General features: G+C 37.9%; 1 protein-coding gene across 1 annotated transcript; it reads right to left on the bottom strand.

Annotated features, from left to right (window-relative positions):
- Positions 1 to 15,515: 15,515 nt before the first annotated feature.
- Positions 15,516 to 17,775, bottom strand: LOC148010687 (phytolongin Phyl2.1-like). The gene has a single exon (XM_087671948.1). It carries the CDS (start codon positions 16,793 to 16,795, stop codon positions 15,911 to 15,913), a length of 885 nt encoding a protein of 294 aa, XP_087528074.1. The 5' UTR covers positions 16,796 to 17,775; the 3' UTR covers positions 15,516 to 15,910.
- Between the last annotated feature and the right edge of the window lie 3,476 nt (positions 17,776 to 21,251).

Raw genomic sequence — 21,251 nt, 5'->3', positions numbered from 1 at the left:
GGAGCAATGTGTGTGCTTACTACATTAGGTGGCCTTGCTAAAGTGTCAGATCCACTTCTCTTGGAGAAAGAGCTGAAGGGGGAGCACATCATTTTTGAAGCAAAGAAGGAAATTATATTTTTCATGGGAAGTTGACCACTCCTCTCCACTGATGAAAATCCAAGGAATAATTGAGAGTTCTTGTTGGCTATCGGCTTTTTGTATATGCCATTACCATCATCCATCACATGTATTTTTCTTGATGAATATAAGATATTTTACTTTGTCCCTATAAATAAATATTTATTGAATAAATGTGTGGTTCATGTAAGTGTAACAATAATGTGTGGTACGTGAATGACGCATTCACATACGTTAACATAATTCAATGTGTAGTACTGCACTTGTAATTGTGTATAAGTAATAACATAACTCGTATCGGTACATATTATTACTTTTGATGCATTCGTACATTAAACAAAAATTAAGAGTCGTGCGTTTCAAGATACAAAACAAAACAACTTTACTCAATTATTTGAATTTAGTATACATCGCATGAGATATTATGTATATATAAATAAATATTCCAATGTGGTAGAGTATACAAAATTTTTTGGCCTTCCAAGATGATATGGTGCTATAACACTCTTTACAAACTTGCTAGTGCTAGCAAAAACTGTAAGTAACAAATGAAAATACAGCAAAAATGCACAGTCAAAGTTGAGAGCAAGGGACTAGAGTAAAAATTTTATTCATATGTTAAGAGCGCATACAATAGTTTTGCACTCGGACATAGTCATATGTCCAATGCACGAGGATAACACTATGCCAAAAAAGATAACATTACACACTGTGTTCATTCCATTAGAACGAATGTATCCTTCACTACTTGAAGATTTCTCACAAGTTGGAAGTCCTTGGGAGTTACAGTGATGTGATTCGCATGTATTGCACAACGTTGAGCATCAGTCACATCAAGTCAACTAAAAAGGCCTCTACAGCATACTTTAGAGAGAAGATATTCTTTTGTGAAGCAATCAGGTTTATCCTGACCTTGTGCCAAAAACCACCCCCTGCTTTTTGTGCAGTAGAGGTCTTGTACAATCTCACGAACAAGTCTCAATAAGCTTGCCTTCGGAATGATGATATCAAAAGAGCATTGATACCTCCTAATTTTCTCTCAAGGCCACTGTACCTGGCTTCCACTTTTTTTTCTTGTGGGGATGTTGAGGAGGACCCTTGTGAGGGTGGCTTGAGGAAGCTAGGTTAGGTTGCGAAGGGGGTGCATCTGAGCTAGTATATGCTCCAAGGGGATGAACACAATATGGGGCTCTGAGAGCGGAAAGCTTATTTGCAATTTCCTTAGACCTAGCCATCTTTCCTGCATAAGAGATGTGAGAACTCAATGAATAAGATAGAAAGTGAAACCCTCTTTTATATAACCCTAAACTGTAAGACTCGTTCACACAGATGCATACTCTCTCTTTCTCTCTTAAACTATGAATTGCATTCACACTGAACACATTGTTCTTCTTACTATCTTAGCTCTCTTCGAACCCATTTGCTGCCTTGTCGAAGTCTTGTTTCTAGCCACTTGGCATGGTTTTATTTTGCGCTTGAGACTTCATAATGCACTCTTTTAGTGACACGATGTGATTCCATCATGTCTACAACCGATTCATCGGCACTTTCATTTTCTTTCTTTTGCGAGAGTTTAGCTTCATCTGCTACTATAATCCTATACCACCAAGATGGCAATGGGATCATTGGATTGCTACCATTCACCTCTCCACCATGATCAGTTTTTCTTTAATATGCACCACGTGCTATTCAATGTGAATTTTCCATCCCTTGTGTGGACCAAATTTTTATGCTTCCTTTTTCTACAAAGTATGGTCCATGTGCCTCAAGGATATGCTACAAAGACACATATCACACATGAGTAAAACTATACTCAATGTTTTATATAATTCATACAATTTTAAAATATTAACTTAGTACGCACCATGTAATGTGTGATAGAGCTTTTTCCCCACACGCTTACACCATGTTTTTGTAGAAGCTATGCATAGCATTGATAAATTCTTGCTTATTTTCATTGTTAAACACCATCTTGCGCAGTAAGGGAGCCAATTTGTTAAGACTTATCCAAACCTTAGCTTTGGCCAACCTTATTTTTCCTCCATTACTTCGATCAGGAAGCTACAAAATGTCACTTTTTCCACCCATCGTAGTCTTGCGGCCTACAAACCATGACATTCCCTTCCTCATTGATGGGTGCTGAGAGAAACTTCCTCGCCTTTACTCCTCCAAAGCAAGGCTTTTTTGGCAAGTTACCAAATTTTCCTGATCTCTTTTCAACTTTTTCAATCGTCACTTGATGCTTGTGTAGCCCAATTTTTGATATCACTCACTCCACATTCCTACACATTGCAATGGCTTCTTTTTTTGGTTGCATCCTATAAGCAAAGCAAATGTATTCATAGACAAGTTTCTCCATGGTTCTGCCAAAAGCATGCAATGAACAAATGTGAATACAATCCAATGGAATGTTGAAGATGGGCTTCCAAGTGGGATCTTCTCTATTGCGCGTTAGTGCAACATTTGTCACCCTTTACTAGTTCTTCTTTCCATCCTTTCCTTCCACCCTCTCTTCAAGCAATATAGGCATGGATTCTTTGTATTTGCACCATTGGAGATTTCACACATGTATCATTGGAGATTCCACACATGTATTTTAAAGTTTTCAAGTCTCCTGCAAGATGCCATTCAACCAAGTATTGGCCATACCCCTCAACCGAGAGCATCTTTCCATGTTCTTGATGATTGATTATGCTTGGAATTCTTGTGTTCATAAAGAACAGCTGCAGCACCTCAAATGTTTCCTTACCAACTTCAAATGCAGCGAGCCACCACACATGGTGCTTGGATTGAACACTAAAGTTCCATGGGTTGTTCTTGTTGAATTGTAAAACTCTATTCATTAGAGTTACACTAACTCTTTCAAGCTTTACTCCTTTGACGACCTCACTTTCATCTAATTTTATAACAAATTGCAATGTACCATTACATTCCTCAACAGACATGTTGTAGTACATTACCATTACTGATTGCACCTTGTACAAATCTAAATAGTAATTGTTGAGTTCGGTGAACTTTACCTCATATGCATTTTTGGTCCCAACCTTTAGTGTTTCTATGCATTGAACATGCATGGGATCTCCTATCAACTCCAAAACCTTTGTATTAAGTTGCCCTCAGGCCTCTATTAACTTTGAAGTTTGAGGAAGAGGCCCAATTCTATTTCTCTTCAACACACGACCAAACCCAACCTTCACACCTTTGAATATCTTTGAGTAAGTCGTTGTGCTAATACCGGCCCTGTCACAAATAGATTGTGCATCCGCAGTTAAGAACTCATTTGATACATCTTTTAATGTGCACTCAATCACCTTTTCCTTCACAGCCTTAAACTTAGGATTGCTCAAAGCATTTTCCAATGCACTTGCCTTCAGCAATCTACTAATACACAATCCAACCTCACCCTCACCTAGGTTCTCTTTCTAAGCTACCTTACTTGCTTTGATGCATCACTTCCACTGGTTGCTATTCACAAATTAACTCATTGATTTGCTTCTTCTTTTGTTTGTGCTCCTATGTTAGCTTGTTGTTGATCTTTCTCAAGTCGTCCAATTGTGCCTTTGCCTCCTCATATGAGATACCAATGTCATGGATAGTGACTTGCATTGAAATAATTTGATTGTTTTGTTGAATTATAGTTTCATTCAGCTGTACCACTTGTCCTATGAGCTGTTGTATATGAAGTTGATGTGTAGCGATCACATCATGACAATTTTTTATGGTTGTAAATATTTTGAACGCCTGATCATTGAGCCACCTAATGTAACCAAGCAACCCATTTTCACCCTTGTATACATACTTCAACAAATTTGTGATTCTTGAGAAAGTTGGAGGTCTATTGTTTAAGGGGTCAATTGGGTAGATTCCCCCATCAACCCATAAATTCACATGTTTCAATCCCATTTGTCTATAACTCTACAAAACCAGAGGATTGACACTGGTACGCTTGGTTCTTTTGAATAATGGGGCATATTCAATCTCTACCTCAATATGCAACTCCTTCTTTCCTATATTCATTTTACAATTAATAGAAACAAGGAGCCTACTTGGTTGTCACAGGAGGTAGAGTGGAGATACACAGAGAGGCACACAAAGGTACTAAGGGCAAGGAGGGTGTAAGTAATTCACTCTCTTAATGAAGGTTGCATAAACACAAAGAAGAGGTCACAATAGAGCCATGAGAAAGTATAGATATGGAGGAAAATAGGTCAGAGGGTAGAGATGTCCAAGACTTTTCATATTTTAGACATTTCTATTTTACCTCCAAAAACATTTCTAAAAAACATAAAATTTGACTAGTTGGTTTGTTTTTTAACCAAAATCTAGAATATAAAAAATTCCCAAAATATCTTAAAAGAAATTTTTAAATTTTCATTTTCCTTGTTCTCAATTAAAAAATCAATTACCTTGTATCTACTAATCATTTTACATTGAAAATGAAGCACCACACTCTCGTAACTAACTCCTTTTTTAATATAAAATTTGGTTGAAAAAGAATCCTTGAATGAGAGAGAAGGAATCTGAGTATACCTTTGTAGATACTATTAAAAAGGCAAAATGAGATTGCAAAAGTGGAGAGAGAAGAAGATTATTTTACTATTCTTATCTCCTCTTTTCCTTGTTTTAAGGAGGAGAGGGGGGTAAAATGCCCATTTTTGAGTTCATCTTTTTCCTAATGCTATAAACAAAAAGTAGGCTTACAAGGTCAAACACAAATGTTATGGCAGCATTGATCACTACAAGGCAAGGCTTGTCACCAAGGTTATGCTAGTAACATCAAATTGACAATGATGATACATATGTCCCCCCACTTCATGTATGACTGCCATTCATAATGTTATTGCTTGGGATGCTCATTTTGATTGGCATGTACATCAATTGGATGTGGAGACTACTTCTTCTAAATAGTGATTTACATGAGGAAGTTTATGTCACACTCCCTCCATATTTTGTTCAAAAAAACATCAAAGAACAATGTGTGTCATTTGCATAAGGTATTGTATGACTTTAAGGAGGAACCTTGAGCATGGCATGAAAAGATATATGCTCATCCGATTGCTCTTAGTTTTAACAATTCACCCACTCAAAATGCATGCTTTATGCCCACACAAATGGCCAAGGTTTATTGATTCTTATTCTTTATGTGGACAGCATGCTATTAGTTGGGCCAATGGATCATATATAGTAGCTTTGAAGGTTGAAGTAAAACTCCCATTTGATATCAGTCATTTGCACTATTATCTTGTCATATAATTTACTAAAGTTTAGGGGGTATTGTCATGAAAAAGTCCAACTACATTAGATAACTACTTGAGTATTTTTAGATGCAAGATTGTAAGCCTATCTCCACACCAATTTGATACTAGAGATAGATTTATAGTTAAGGATGCTAGAGATCACTTTGACATTTCTCTTTTGCAAGAGGCTATTTACTTCCAGCTCTATTTATGCAACACAAGGCCAAATGCTCAATTTAGGGTATCTTAATACAATTTATGCACCATTAGGGCCAAAAGCATCAAAAACTACACTTTTGCTAATCATTGGATTAAGGAAATGGCCAAAGGGAGTCTATCACACGTGCAAGAATATGGTATTATTGTCTCCCCTTTGAAGATAGTAGAGTCCATTTCATGGATTTCTCCTCCTTTTTAGCTGAAATGTCCAAAATTTGATATCTTTTGATAATCCCAAAGTTCCTAAAGCTAATAAAGTTGACAAAAGAAGTCATGACAATGGGATGAAGTTAATATTATTTGTTTTGAAAATTGGGAGATATTTGATTTTTTTTATATCCATTGTATTTTCATTAGTCTCATTGTCATTCACGTTGAACTCATTGACCTTTCCTCTTTGAGTTTTTTTGTTTGGACATTATCTACACCCCCATTTTTACATGACATCCACAAGGCATCCTTATCATTCAATTAACTCTTGCACCATCTTTAACAAAACTGTAGTGGGAGTTCAAAGTGTTCAATATAAACAATTGGGTTACCATGCTACCATCTTGCAAGGGCTCTCATAGGGTGAAGAAAGAAAAATGAGAGGATATCAATTATTATTGGAAGGATTGTACCATTAGTTTCAAAATCACAACCCAAGGGTGGTTTACTTTGATGGAACATGTTTACATGAAAAAATATATGTACTTGCCTCTAAATGAATATTTTTCTCAGCAAGCACACTGTAAGTTTTAGTTTGAGTTGAATCATGTATGTAAATATATATTTTTTGTCAAAGCATGTAATAAATAGTGGATAGATACAAGTTCTAAATGGTAGCTTGTGAAAAGCCTCAGTGGTAGATATTATGCAATTCATAAAGAATTTACAAACATTATCCATATTGATCAAAGCGTAATTATTTTCTTGAATGTAAGATTTTTGTATATTATGCACAATATTTGGTTTCCTCAAGAGCAGGTATGTATGGACAGATTGAGGATTTGCCATTGCTAAGCCTCACATCTCCGAATTAGGAGTCTCCTAATAAAGCAAAATTGCAAAGCTTTAAAGCTAGACTAGGCCAAGACATTCAAAAGGCTATGATTCCTAGAAGGATCTCAAGAAGAATATGCTTGTTGTGGTTTGCACCTTTTCGTGTCTTTATATATTGTTTTAGAACAACAAATTTACAAAGGGCGAAGGTTCATGGCCAAGCAAAAAGTTTTTAGAGGAGGATTTGGATAACATTCTAGGATTATTTTGGAAATTTAGGAAGTGTGACCACAAGCTTGATTTTATACACTACAATGCATGCCCTTAGTCTTTGTCTTACAATATCTCTTGATAATCTCTTGTTATAGGTTTTGATTATAGGAGGTACAAACTTAGATATGATACTTGGGCTCCTTAGATTCTAATATCGATTGTATTCCATTAAAACTTAAGATTCAAGTTATTGTATAAGAAGCAAAGGAGGTTAATGTAACTTCCAACTAGAGTCTAAAGGATGCAAGAGACACCTTGGACTTGCTAAACAATACAACTCCTAGGTATAAGTTGAAGATCAATGTTACTACAATTGGAAGAAGTTGGAAGAAGAGCTAAATGCTCTTTCTCTTATATGAAGTGTTTGTGTCATAGCATTCTAAGTTTCAAACCATGAATATATAAACAATTTCAAACTTGTTCTTACTCATAGACATTGTTGCCAAAAATATTATTCAATAGACACTCATAAGCATTGCAAAGAAAGAATATGATTCTATAAAGAAAAATGCATTTCATATGAGTAAGATTGAATGATTTCATTATATCTGGGTTAAAAAATCAAGGTATAAAAGCAATGTAACTGCAGTGCAAATATACGAAGGGATAATTACAAGGCTATTCTTTGGCTTCTTTCTAATCTTTAGTTTCTCCTTTCTTTGGACCTTTCTCCTTCTCTAGCATAGTTGCTTCTTCATCACTTTCATTAATCATCACTAATTTTCTTACAATATATAGTTTCTTTAGTTTGCTAGAAGAATTTGAATTTCACATATACCCTCTTCTCTTGAGGCTTCAAAGGAGATGGATCAAACTTTAAAGAATATACCTTGGGCATTCCTTTCTTTGAAGAAGCTCCGGTAGTCTTCTTACTCGATGACTTATCCTTGCCTTTTTCCTTAGAAGATTTAGGTGAAATAGGGGAGTTAGGGTCCACTGATGTAATTGCCATGTCTCAAACTAATTCAATACACCTCTCCCTTATCCACCACATGTATGACTTAGAATAATATTTACACTATAACAGAGAACACAACAACTTAGTTGAAATTACAAGAGACTTTCAATGTAAAAGCAAAAGAAGAAGGATTACATTCACCCCATCTATGTTCAATAACTTTGAATCTATCGTCATGCAAACATTCAAAATATCTCTCAATCCACGACTATGTGAGTTGCTTTGTAATGGCACCTCTTGAAGAAGAAACTTGAAAGATCTCTAAGGATCAATAATGTCTTCAAAGTTGGTGTCCAAGTGGGTAGTAACAAGTCTAGTGGCATGGAAAATGAATACTTGTTAGTGAACACTAAAGAACCTACCTGTAACAAAACTAGAAAACAAGGGAAAACCATTAATGATACATTTTTGACATGTCGTAAACTCTAGAAAGAGAATTTATAAGGATGACCTGTCTAGCAAGAATGCCGATCTGGATTAGACTTGAGTGTCCTTTGTAAAGTAAACAATTTCCCTGAAGCACCTTTGCATGTAGAACCACATGGACTTCCTCCTCTTCATTGGAGTTTCTTTGGAAGGCTCCTCAGCCAGGACAGGTAAAGGTTCACCACGATCAAGAGCATCTGGAAGGGTTGAAGGTTCCTCATGGTCAGGAACAAAAGGAATACTTGAATGTTCATTAATCAATAATAGGAACAAAAGGAATACTTGAATGTTCATTAATCAATAATAGGAACAAAAGGAACACTTGAAGGTTCCTCATGGTCAGGAGAAGCAAGAGTTTCACCATAATTTGCTGATATGGCCTCAACAAAAGGTTGAGAAGTACCTTACTATGCATGATCATCACAAAGAATTAGGAAACCCTCTAGGACAATATGGCCAACATTCTCCTCACTAGGTACATCAGCAGACTTTTTAAAGGGTGGTTCTTGCACATATACCTTCCTAGCAGTATACTTAGTTTTAGGCATCGAAAGATTTGGTGAGGAGAGAATGCAGATCCTTGGTCAAGAGTCGCAAGGAGGGTAGCAATTTTGTCATAAGGTGCACCAAGATGACAATGTCAGTAATCGTGGAGGACGCTAGCAGATATGGCGCGAGGAGCACCAAGACAAGTAGTAACGTATTACACCATATGCGCTGTATCGGAGAAAGCCAATACAACTGAGGAGGATCCGAGGTACTCTTCCCCTGCGCCGTATTTGCGCCATATCAAAGTAGTTTGTAGAGCACCGAATGAAGTGACTGCAACGACCAGATAGAGGTACATGGTAGAAATGGTAGAAATTGGAGATAGAGTATATTAGACCATGTGCATAGGAGCGTGAGACAGAAGTAGACAACAGTTAGCTGTGCTCCCTTAGATTCCACCTTATATAGTGATGAGCGCATAGTGCCACATGTCCACCTCTCATTCAATGAAGATCCTAAGGTTTTTTTATGACTCTCTCCCACATTCAAATCCGATGGTCAAATTTTTACCACGTGTCACCCTCGATCTGCCAATGGTCAAATTTTTGCCACAATGTGACACGTACACCTATTAAACGATCTCATGTGCTTTTGTGCAAGGTTTTTTCCACCACCTTCATCTTATTGTGCTTCTGTTTTCTTGCACTTTTTCACGCACATTCTCATCGCACTACCACTTTTTTTTTTGCTTGCTTCTCTAGTGCCAATACAAAGCAACCTAGCCAACTTCTTAGATCCTCCACTGGTTCCTCTCATTCCTTATCAACATAGTTGCTCACATACCTAACCAATATTCAAGACAACTAATATGAAGAAACCCACAAGGTCAATCAACAATTTTCACATCGTATATACTAGGGATAGACTATTTGTGGATCACGTTCTTGGGATGTCTTCATCTTTCTCTGTTTTTGCATCTTGAGCTTGTCATGTTTGAAGAAATAGGATCCTATCTTATTTCCTCTACCAAGGGATTGAGACTAAAAAGGAAAGGAAGGATGACCTCCATAGAATCCAAGGAATCAACTAAGGGAAAGAAAGGTTTGGTCCTCAATGTTATTTCTGCCACTTCTCCATGTTCCACAAAGAGTGGACTCAAAAGTTTCTATTCACATACCTATTGTGAATTCACCTACATAGAAAACATTGTTTACAAAGTGTAGATACCATTCTTTGGATGGATTTTTACATTAAATGTTATATACTCTTCTCACCCATGGAAATAAAGGTTTATGCCGAAGTCTGTTGCATTCATTGTGTATGCTCTTGTAAAAATAACCAATTGGATTTAATAATCAATAGGTGGAGGTAGCAAAAATCTCTAGTTATTGCCCACTTAAGGAGTTGATGGATGATAAGGATATAAAGGACCAAATGGATCCCCAAATGAAAGGATATGTCACAAAGAATCTAGAAGTTACTCGATTGAAAACTAAGACTATTATTGAGGAAAGCTATATAGAGATTCCCAAAGTATTTGACTCCCCCTCAAGCTTTATTGTATCTTCTCTACCAACATTTCCAATCAAATATTATATTATATCCATAAGCTCTTCAATTTGAGAGAGGATTGTTTGGCAGTTATTGTAGAGGCTTCTATAGATAGCAATGGCATACTTGACGTCGAAAATGAAGTCAAAGATGGATTTCTTTTAGTAGATATACAAATGTTAGATGACAAGTTTATCGATGCACCCAAGGCCTTATCTCTCTATTTAAGCAAAGCAAAAGGTGTTGAGAAACTACTAATAATAAATTCAACCAACTTCAAGAGAGACTTGAAATTTTTAAGTTTGGGAGAGAAGAGTTAGAGTATGTAAAGGAACTCAAAGATAAAGAAACATCATCAATTAACTTATGGAATTCAAGTAAACTTGAGAATGATAAAATCAAAGGGTAATACTTTGCATTTTTTTCTTGAGTATCCATACATAGTTTATATTTTAATTTTCTCATATCCATAAATTCTCTAGTTGGGACTCTACACACTGGTCACAAATTACTCCAATCTGTAGACAACATACTTCCCATGCAATAAATACAAGGGCATTTTACATTAGCCCCATTGCATATTCCAAGCATACATTTGATAGTTTTTAATGTTGACTAATATTCTAACATTAGAAGGTGTTAGCTAACTAATGTTTGGAGATTGATATGTCATACTATGTACTCATTCACACATTCATAACAGGAGTTAAAGTTATTGTATTTCTCAAGAAGTTTTGGTTATTAACACTCCCTATACACACAACACTTGTTAGCTTCTTAGTGGAGAAGAGTTTTTTCCATGTGAATGCACCTTAAGGGTGTGATTCTAGAGTACCTTAAGGTTGTATTTCCATTCTAGCATTCTCACAACAATGGATGTGACATTCCAACGGGCACACACACTCTTGTTCAATGTTGATTCTCTATGTGTGTGTGTGTGTTTTTTTTTTTTTTTTTTTTTTTTGGGGGGGGGGGGGGGGTGTGGTTGGAGATATATCTCTATGTAAGTGTATAGTTGAGCTCTCATCCAACACCTAGCACTCCATTACTTTATAATGTAGTGTTACTTGGATGACTATGGTCCTTTTAAACACAAGTTCAATAATGTTTCAACTCATAAAAGTGCCATTTCAAGCTTGCTAGTATCTTAAAAAATGAAACACATAAACATCTTAACCACCCCCCCCCCCCCCCAAACACTCAATGATCACTTTGTAGTGCAAAGGTAATTGGATGACTATAGTCCTTTTAAACATAGGGCCACTACTGTTTCAACTCATAAAAGTGTCATTTCAAAGTTGCTAGTATCTTCAAAAATGAAACACACAAACATCTTACACCGCACTTGTCAAAGTGGAGTAGTAATGGAAGTGTAAATATATGCTGTAATAAACTATTGAAACACAAGACAAAAGAGAAAGGGAAAGAAAGAACGCTAAAGAACACAATACAGATGAGAAATCATATGTATGCTCGGGAAATGGAATCCATATATCCAACACGAGACAATCGCATACAATAGTGAGTCACTGGCTGTGTGGGCACACAGCACTGGCTCCTCTCTCCATGGAGTCTCCATACATGATGACAGATGAGTCACTGAGTGAGGAGGAGGAACCTCAATGTATAGGACAAAAATATGTTCTCAATATAATCAGGTTGGCCAACAATAAATGCTCAATATGACCATAAAATGACATAAATAAAAATGCCTAAATATCCTAAATAATGTCCCTAGCTTTATATACACAAACTCACGCATGAGCTGGCATATCTACTAACACCCTCTCTCAGATCATGGGTGATCTAATACAATACATTGGTACAATGATAATGAATCATAAACCATACAACATAGAACCACTAAGTAGAACCATGGATACCCAAGGAGTGGGTGATCAAGCCACCACCAAGGTGCCTCTGAGAGAATCATCATGCAAGCTCCTGAAAATAGAGAAGATCATAGCATATCTATGTGTCTGTCCCACATGACCATCTTGTCAAAAATGCCTCTGGAACATACGTAACCATGGATTCCCCACCATTGGCCAGTCCGCCAAAGTGTCCCCTTATGTGAGCTCAAGACTAGGAGCCAACCACACTCTATCAAATAAGCATCCCATCATGAACCTAGATGTCAATCCTAGCTCCAAGATTTGAATATGCTAGACTTCAATCAATGTGTCAAGGAAGTCTCTCTCTGGATCCTGTGCATCTATATAGATGTATAGATGAGACGCGGCTGCTCCACTCACCACCCTCTCACACTCCCTCTCTAGCATTGGATAGTCGTGAGGGATGTCGTCATCACCACCACTAGAAAGCAGCTGAGTAGTATCTTTAGCCTCGAACAAAATTTGATGGAGTTGTCCATAAAGAGTGATTGCCCTCATGGTGGAAGGTACCACGTACACCAGCTACAACATCGTCCATACTTCAAAAGATGTCCTTCAAGAGGTAACCGTCGGTAGGACTTCTTTGGAAATACACCGAAGCAAGGCCGAGTAAGCACGCGCATCATCTAAATCCCATGTAAGAACCACTTCCTCATGGTTATCTTCGTCAAAATTAGATGGAACAAGAGAATGTCGCTAAGGATGTACAATAGCTCCACAAACCACATACCATAACCGCTTTTGTATAAACAATATCTTCATCACGACACTCCATGTAAGATAATCAAATCCATGTAGCTTATCATCAATGGATGTGCACGAAGGAGCCATCGGTTGAGAATTTAGAAGAGAAGTAAAGAAAAGAAGGTATTTGGAAAGAAAACACAGCCAAACCTCAAGCACGAATTGCAAAAAATGAGTTTGCATGCAATATTCACCAAAATTTGATCAAAACAAAAAGAAATCTACTATGAAAAGTTTAAAAAAAGTAACCAAAAACGGCCTAATAATGCATCGTCTAGCTAGGAGATGCAAAAACACCAAATCAAAAGCTAGAGCTAACACGGAGGCAAGAGAGGAGCTCATGTAAGAGTTGCATAAATGCTAGCGTCAATAAAAACACAAGAAAAATAGGTCATCTGATTGGAGCAACAGTCGCATGATCAGCAATGGTCAAAAGTCTTGAAACCGGCAAAGAAAATACAAGAGCATAGAACCAGAAATCTAATACCGTGCCATAAGTGGAGCAACAATGGAAGCATAAATATATACTGCAATAAACTACTGAAACACAAGACAAAAAGAAACGGAAAGAACATTGAAGAACACAATACATATGAGAACTCGAATATATGCTCAAGAAATGGAATCCATATATCCAACATGAGACAGTCGCATACAATAGTGAGTTATTGGCTACATGGGCACAAGCACTGGCTCCTCTCGACAGTCTCCACACGTGATTGCAAATGGGTCACTAAGTGAAGAGAAATCTAAATATATAGGACAAGAATATGCCCTCATCTCCACACGTGATGGCAAATGGATCATTGAGTGAGGAGGAACCTAAATATATAGGACAAAAATATGTCCTCAATATGATCATGTTGGCCAGCATTTATTAATGGTTGACCAACAATAAATGCTCAATATGACCATAAAATGACACATAAAAATGCCTAAATATCCTAAATACTATCGCCAACCCCTACATGCACAAACTCACACATGAGCTAACATATCTACTAACACCACCCACCTCCCCCGCACCCCCCGCCCCTAACCCCCCCACCCCCCCCCAAGGCCCCCCAAAAAAAAAACAAAAAAACAAAGCAAAACAAAGGCCCTTTCAAGCAATCACATCACTGATACTGTTCCCAACTTAAGAGTTCAAGTGCCTAGCATTTAATGATGGCTTCATGAGCACTCTTAAGTTGCCTATAAGTGGTCCTTTCAAACAATCACATTAATCATATTATTCCCAACTTAAGAGTTCACTTGAGCCTCTCTTGAGTTCTTATTGGCATAAAACACATTCCAACACAAGCATCAACATATAATTTCTTACTCCAAGCTACAAAGATAAAACAATCTATATCAAAGTGGAGATTAGATTCTTATCTTAAAGAATATCTATGTATATCATGTGGAGTCCTCCATAATTAACAAAACCTAAAATTGTGGCCAAAAATGGGTTAGTTTATTTTAGGGTGCGAAAGGTTGATGCAAATGACCAGGGGTAGGGTATTGAAAGCTTACATCAATCCATCAAAATGCCATTAAATATCTTCTCAACATGCTTAAACATGGAAAATTTTAAATAAATGCACATATAATATTTAAAAAACACAAATCTAAGTTGCCATAGTCAAACATAGGCTTGGGTCCCAAGCTGTAAGGGGAACTACTCCAAATAAACAAAATAGAAAAATCAAGGAGAAGCATATGAAAGATACTTTGAGGGGGTAACATTTTGGGGGCCATTACTCAGAGCTCCCAAAAGTTTTCACAATAAACAACTCCTTATACATGATCCACAGGAATCTAAGAGATTCTAACATTGCTTATTTATCTGTCATTCATACACCATCTCTTGGCCACTGTTTCTCATCTTTGAATAAGAATTTGATTTTCCTAAAAGGTTCTTGGTGATCTTGTACTTGAGTATACTGAACGTACTAAACAACACAATAGAGAATTTAAAGGCCTGAAGCATCATAAAACAAGTATCACCACAACCAAGCCAAAATTGAGGTGCAATGTAAAGATAGTTCCAATTAGGGCCTTGCCTGTATCAGCTCAGAATTGTGCGCACTTGTAACAACAGCCAATTACTGAGACTATCTAGGCTCCTCCATATGAGCAACAGAAATTTCACTTCCTGTAAAAGCAGCTACTAGACAAAACTGAAGTCACTGCAAGTATTATGCATAAAACTGTCACTTTCGGATTATCTGAATACAATCGCCTATTACAGCTTCTGCAAAGAGAGCAATCTCATAAGCAGGATCAAGGAAAGCCTTTTCCTCAATCACAGGTCCTTAAGCATTTCATGAAGCTAATCTAGAAAACCGGTCATTGCACCTTAACACAAGTCACCAATACACAAACCAGCTCTACACGTGCTAACCTATCTGCGGTACAAAAGACATTGGATTTTAGATTTATGCTCATGTAGTTCATGGTTCCTTTTGTAAAACACTTGAGCACTGTACCCAAATACTGTTATTGTAGCTCTAAGATGCTTCTATAGTAGCACAACTGCCAATGGACACATTCGCAGCCCCAAAGATCTTGCTTCATGTAACAGATCATGACTGAAGAAGAACTGCACAAAACTCCTGTCTAACATGTGACACGATACCAAAAACACACAGATTGTATTGAAAGCCCTCGTGACATGATGGGTCCTGGTTAAGATACATCAGGAGTGCTATTCCACATCCAAATTAGTCTTGTGTGACCAGCAAATGGTCTTACTGTATGTTACAGGACCTGTAAATGTATTGGAGATAATCATGTACTCACACAAATGAATAATAACATCCTTTTCTGACAGCATATCAAGGCCTATCATGTAATCAGTAGCTGTGTTCAGTCTTGATCAACCTGTTCAAAGGCGATTACTACTAAAAGGCATGCTCAGATAAACCAGGTTTGACCATACACAACCAACACATCAAAAATATATCGTCAACCTGTACACTCCTAAAGGATAAAACCTAATTTCTGGGGAAGATTTTCAAACATTTGTTTGATCAGTTATTTCGTTTGAGACACCTAACACCTGTGCAGACTCCAAGCCAAACAGCAAGCAGGATCAGACAAATAATAACATCCACAATAATCACTAGCTTGACATTGCGCCACCACATCTTTTGAGCAGATTGTTCCCCCTTGCTCATCATACATCCAGTCTTCTGCCCTTCAGGATCAATATCTGTGTGACTATTACCGTCCACAAACACTTGAAGACTCTTTCCCATCCCATGTTTTTCATCATTGTTCTCCATAATCAACTCCTTTGCCTCATTTCTCTGATCTTTTACCTTTCTCTTGTCTGGTTTACCTTTACCAATCCATGGAAAGCATAGTAACCGAGTGCCCACAGGTTTCTGTTCTGTTTGTTGATCAAAATCCTGATCACTCTCATGCAGAGGTGCAACAGCAGAGGGTGAGCTGATTTCAAAGTCAATGTCTGCATACCGTTGTGCCTGGAGTTCCTCTTGTATGCGATCCTTTTCTTTCTGTGGTGTGCCAACAAGTGGGGCTGCAAGATGCTCAAAAAAGGGAGCCATCTCTTTATCCAAGAAGTAGGGTGGAGGGTTCACTCTGTCAGAGCCTTGTTGCTGCAGAAGCACCTTGAATGCATCCCTGACATGCTCCAAGAACATGAATGCTTTGGTCTTGCTAAGAGCCTCATCAACAATTGCACAATAGATGAAGAGACCTTCAATCAGGCAGATAAACATGCGGTTACAGGTCGTATAGCTGAACCTACTATGCAGGGGAGGCAAATGTTGCAAGCATTTTAAAGCCATGCATGATGATTCGGGGTCTCCATCTGCATACTCTGCCATGATTGCGTTGCCACTAGCAACAGCAGCATAAGAAACCAAACTCTGCTGCAAATCTGCAGCCATGAACAGGTTCTTGTCACTGCTCAGGAGGCTGTAATGCCTTTCTCCTGATTAATCTTCTCTCTTACACATTCAGTATTTGCCTCTTACCTGGTTAACCTTCTCTCTTATAGACATTCAAGATTTGCCTTCTTCCTGGTTAATCTTCTGTTGTACAGGCAAAATATTTGACTTCTTTTTCTGATTAGCCTTCTCTCCTGGACAATCTTCTTATCAAGAGCCGTTGGGCGAATTGCCGCTCCTAACTGGCTTTTGTAGCCAATCAAAGCAAAAACGGAAGCGCTCGCAGGTTTAAGGGTTTTATAATCTCTGATGATGAGTCAGTACGAATCACACAGAGCTGCATTTTCCATGTTGCATCGCCAGAAACACAGTTTCAACAAGATGAAGAGGTAGCTTGCTAAAGAGAAGTAAAATGCGTCCACCTGATCCAGGAGTTGCAAGAACACGCCAGAAGAATGTAGCGAGCAAGATATGAAAGCCTGTCGCGAGGGCCTTTGCAAGATTAAGCGGTAGCTTGCTGTAAAGAAGTAAAACGGGTCCACCTGATCTCAGCAGTTCTAAGAGCAAGCCACACGGATGCACCAGGAAACATTAGAAAGCCTGTTGCGCGGGTCTTCGCGTGAGGGATCAAGGGCCGGGAAGGAGAAATCTCCGCCACGGCGGAATGTGATTCAGACACGCGCAAACTGGCACTCTTCTTCTTCTTCTTCTTCGTCGCTATCGCCGCCTCCGCCGTGGTCAGCAGTGAGAGCAAAGCACAGACGGGGAGGGTCGCTTTGAGCGTAGAGGAAGGGGCACGGGATGGTGATCCGCCATAGCCACGGCAAAGGAAGGGTCAAAAAGAGGCGACAGATGCAATTGTCTAGCTGGAAATCCACCATAGCCGGGGAACACGAAGGGACAGCTAAGGGGAAGCACCTAGGCAGGCAGACGCAAAGAGAGAGAGAGAGAGAGAGAGAGAGAGAAGGGGGGAGAGAGTATGAGATCTAGAGAGAGTATGTATCAATCCTGTCAAAGGATGGCCATTGACTAGGATCACATTTTGTATTTGCATCTTAGGGGTGCCACATCCCGCGATCGCACCAGAGGCTGGTCATGCGCGGGTTTTACAAAAACCATTTTTGAGAGCTGATACACAAGGTTTTCAATAGTTTCCCGTGTGGGAAAAGGGGCTCGTTTCCCTTGTTTTTCCTTGTAGTGTTCAATATCATGAGCTTCCACTTGACGCAGGTACCGCATACATAGCTAAGTGTGGGAAAAGGGGTTCGTTTCCCTTGTTTTTCCTTGTAGTGTTCAATACCATGAGCTTCCACGTGACAGAGGTACCACGCACCTAGCTAAGTGTGGTTGGGGGCAAGATTACTCTACCTTTCAAACAAGTAGCCAAGGATGATGTTGTTGTAATTCACAATGTGGGAATTATAGTGAGAATTTGTCTAAAACTTTTCGCAATAGGGTAGAGGCACCGTTAATGATTCTGTTTCTTCACCTATCATCACAAAGACATCAAATTTCATTTTTGGTAGCTTGGCAAAGTCACACCATGCTGGAGAGTCTAAGGGACACATCAATTCTTTTCACAATTCCAAACCTCCAGCATAGAGCATCCTCCAAAAAATTGGGGTTGCAACTCATCTCCTACAAGAGCCAAATAGAAAATTCACCATTTTACAACTATAAAGGCAGAACTAAACTAGCACAGCTAAACTCTCTTTTTGTCAGATCACGAAGAAAATAGTATAACATAATTCATTGATGTAATACCATTGGCCCCATTTAGATAAACAAGTGAGCAATAGTGTGCACTAGAGCATTGCCCTTTGATTTCCAAGAACTCCTAGAACTACTTTAATTCCAAAGAGGAAGGCTCTCTCAAGCTTTTGATTTAAAAAGAAAGAGACAATTTGGTCAAAAATGTGGATTTATGCTACACTAGATGAGCACTTAACTCAACAAGTATAAAAGTGGGCCACTTAACTCAAGTTAATTAGAGGTATTTTTTGAATAAGAACTACCTTGTCATTGTACCATTGTAGTAACATATGCCCTAACTAGCAATGCTAACAAAGAGGCCCCACTAGTACCCAAAAAGTGTTACACTACTAGGCCCCACCCATCATTTACTTGGCTTATCTACCCTAGAGTTAGGATGGTTTCAAACTAGTTCAAACAAGACTTCAAACTTTGAAAAACAAGGGTGATAATGCATTTAGGCTTGTTTTAACATAAGTTAAACAAGTGTGCATGAATGTGCATTGAAGCATTATCCTTTTGTTTTTCCTTAGCTCCCCCCAAATCAAGGACTACTTTAATTCCCAAAAGCAAGGGCTCTTTTCTCTTTACTTAAAGCTTAGTACCTCTTAACTCAAGAAAACTAGAAGTAATTTTGAATAATTACTACTATGCTATTGTAGCATTCTAGACAAATGCCCTAACAAGCATTGCAAATAAATATGAAGCTCTTTAAGAATGAAGCCTAAGGATTTAAATAGAATTTAAGCATTGCTCTTGGACCAATCATTAAAGCTTTTTTCAAAATATTAAAAGTTAGTTGTTGTGATGAGCACATGAACAAGAATTCATATCTAAGTTGTTCAACCCTTGGTGATAGCACTAATTGCTTCCTTTATGTTTTGGCCTAGGGGGTCACACTTCCCATCTATTTTTTGCATGGATACTTTCTTCAAGCCTTCTACATTCAACACATTAGTTACACACTCCCAGACTTCTTCATCGTCCATGTGAGTCTAAACCCACCCTAATTTGAATCTCCTAAAATATATATGAGTGTGCATCATGACACTCAAACTCTAACATAGTTTTGTGATAATGAGAATGGAAAAACTACATGGTTTTGTGATGATAAAAATGAAGCCATCAATGGAGGTCTTCAAGTGTTTAATGAGGCCATCTATTTAACAAGTGCATTCGACTTGCTCTATATTAGTTTTGTGTTTGGCCTGATTATTATCATATACAAAGTTTTTACAGCCATTACATGCATCTACTTGAAATGAGGTTTCAAAAAGGGCATCTATTTTATGTTGAAGTAAAGTTTTGGATGGCGTCCATTTGGCAAACAAGGGTTCATCTTCTCTTTCTTGCCCTTAATCGAAGGGTGTGCAAGCATGTGTTTTCTTTGTTGGGTAGGAAGAGAAATAAGGCTCTCTCTCACTAAAGGGTTAAGAGTATCACAAGGGTGCTCTCTCCCCTACTCTCTTAAGCATAAGAGGTTGTTAGCAAAGATGAAGCTTTAACATATGGGGTGATTAATATAGGAGTTGATCAGCAAGAGATCGAGAAGATGATGCAAGATATTGAGTAGCATGGAATATAACATCACAATGGTATTGTCTTTCCTTTTTTCTCTAGCCCTTGCCTTTGTTCTTTACTATAGTTTTGTTGTCCTATTAGACCCATTGTCACAAAAATTACTATAATTTGAGCTAGGAAACTTTGGGTGCTAAGCATCTGATATGATTCACAGCCAAGAATGAGCTCTTAAATAAAGCACTCAAGCTTCAATAGGTAATATATACAAAAACTAGTTTCACCCAAATTTTCGAGTTATCATGTGCATTATAGTATATAGCCAATTTGTGACCTTTAAAAATTAGATAGATAAGTTACATTAGAGTTTCAAGAGAGGGTTTCAAAAACAAATAGAGAATGAGTTCATTTTTCAAGCCTTAAATAATTTGCAAAGGCAAAAAGCCCTAACATATCCTTAGTAAAAGAGAGTTAAAGAGGTCTTAAACAATAATTAAACCCACATTTAAATATATATTGGCATGTGTAAGTGTTAGTTGCAGATTATGGCGAACTAGCCATGTGTGTTATGCCACAATGCTCTACTCCTCACAACTATCGCCTTGATCTTCTGCCCGTAGACTAGTTCATTTCAATGTTTTCCCATAGTAGTTCACCTCCTAAAGCATTATACTAACACTACGAATTTCAATCTAGCGATGTTTCATGCTACCATTATCGTGCTAAGAGAGCTCAAGCATAAGCCATAGGTATCAAGACATATTGGTGCACCATCACATTATAGTTTGGGAGTTGATGGTTGGTTTCCCTGTAATGTGAAGAATGAGGACACGTAAGGTGAAGATGTTTGGGGGGGGGTCGGGGGTCGAGGGTCATTTGTCCATTGCTTATCCTTGGGGTTTTTCAAAACCTGATGTACCATGGCCACCAATGGTCTTTTTTGGTCCAAAAACTATCAAGAGAGGATGGTCTAACAAAAATCCTAAAATTTATTTGTAGTGTCACAAAAAGGTCCATCTTATTAATCCCCCCAAAAAAGAATTCAAAGCCAAAAAGCAATATGTAATATATATTTCCTCTATGTCTATGTTGTAATAGAAATCCTAGGTTCTATTTACACCACACCTTTGATTTCATGAGTTTATGGGCTATTATATTCAAGAGAAAAAAATCAATCAAAATAACT

The sequence above is a fragment of the Lygodium microphyllum genome, chromosome 29, assembly GCF_053477565.2.
Source record: "Lygodium microphyllum isolate KBCC chromosome 29, Lygodium_microphyllum_v1.1.10, whole genome shotgun sequence".
Lineage (NCBI taxonomy): Eukaryota > Viridiplantae > Streptophyta > Polypodiopsida > Schizaeales > Lygodiaceae > Lygodium > Lygodium microphyllum.
Note: the sequence above shows the minus strand (reverse complement) of the source record. Positions and strands in the feature narration are given on the sequence as shown.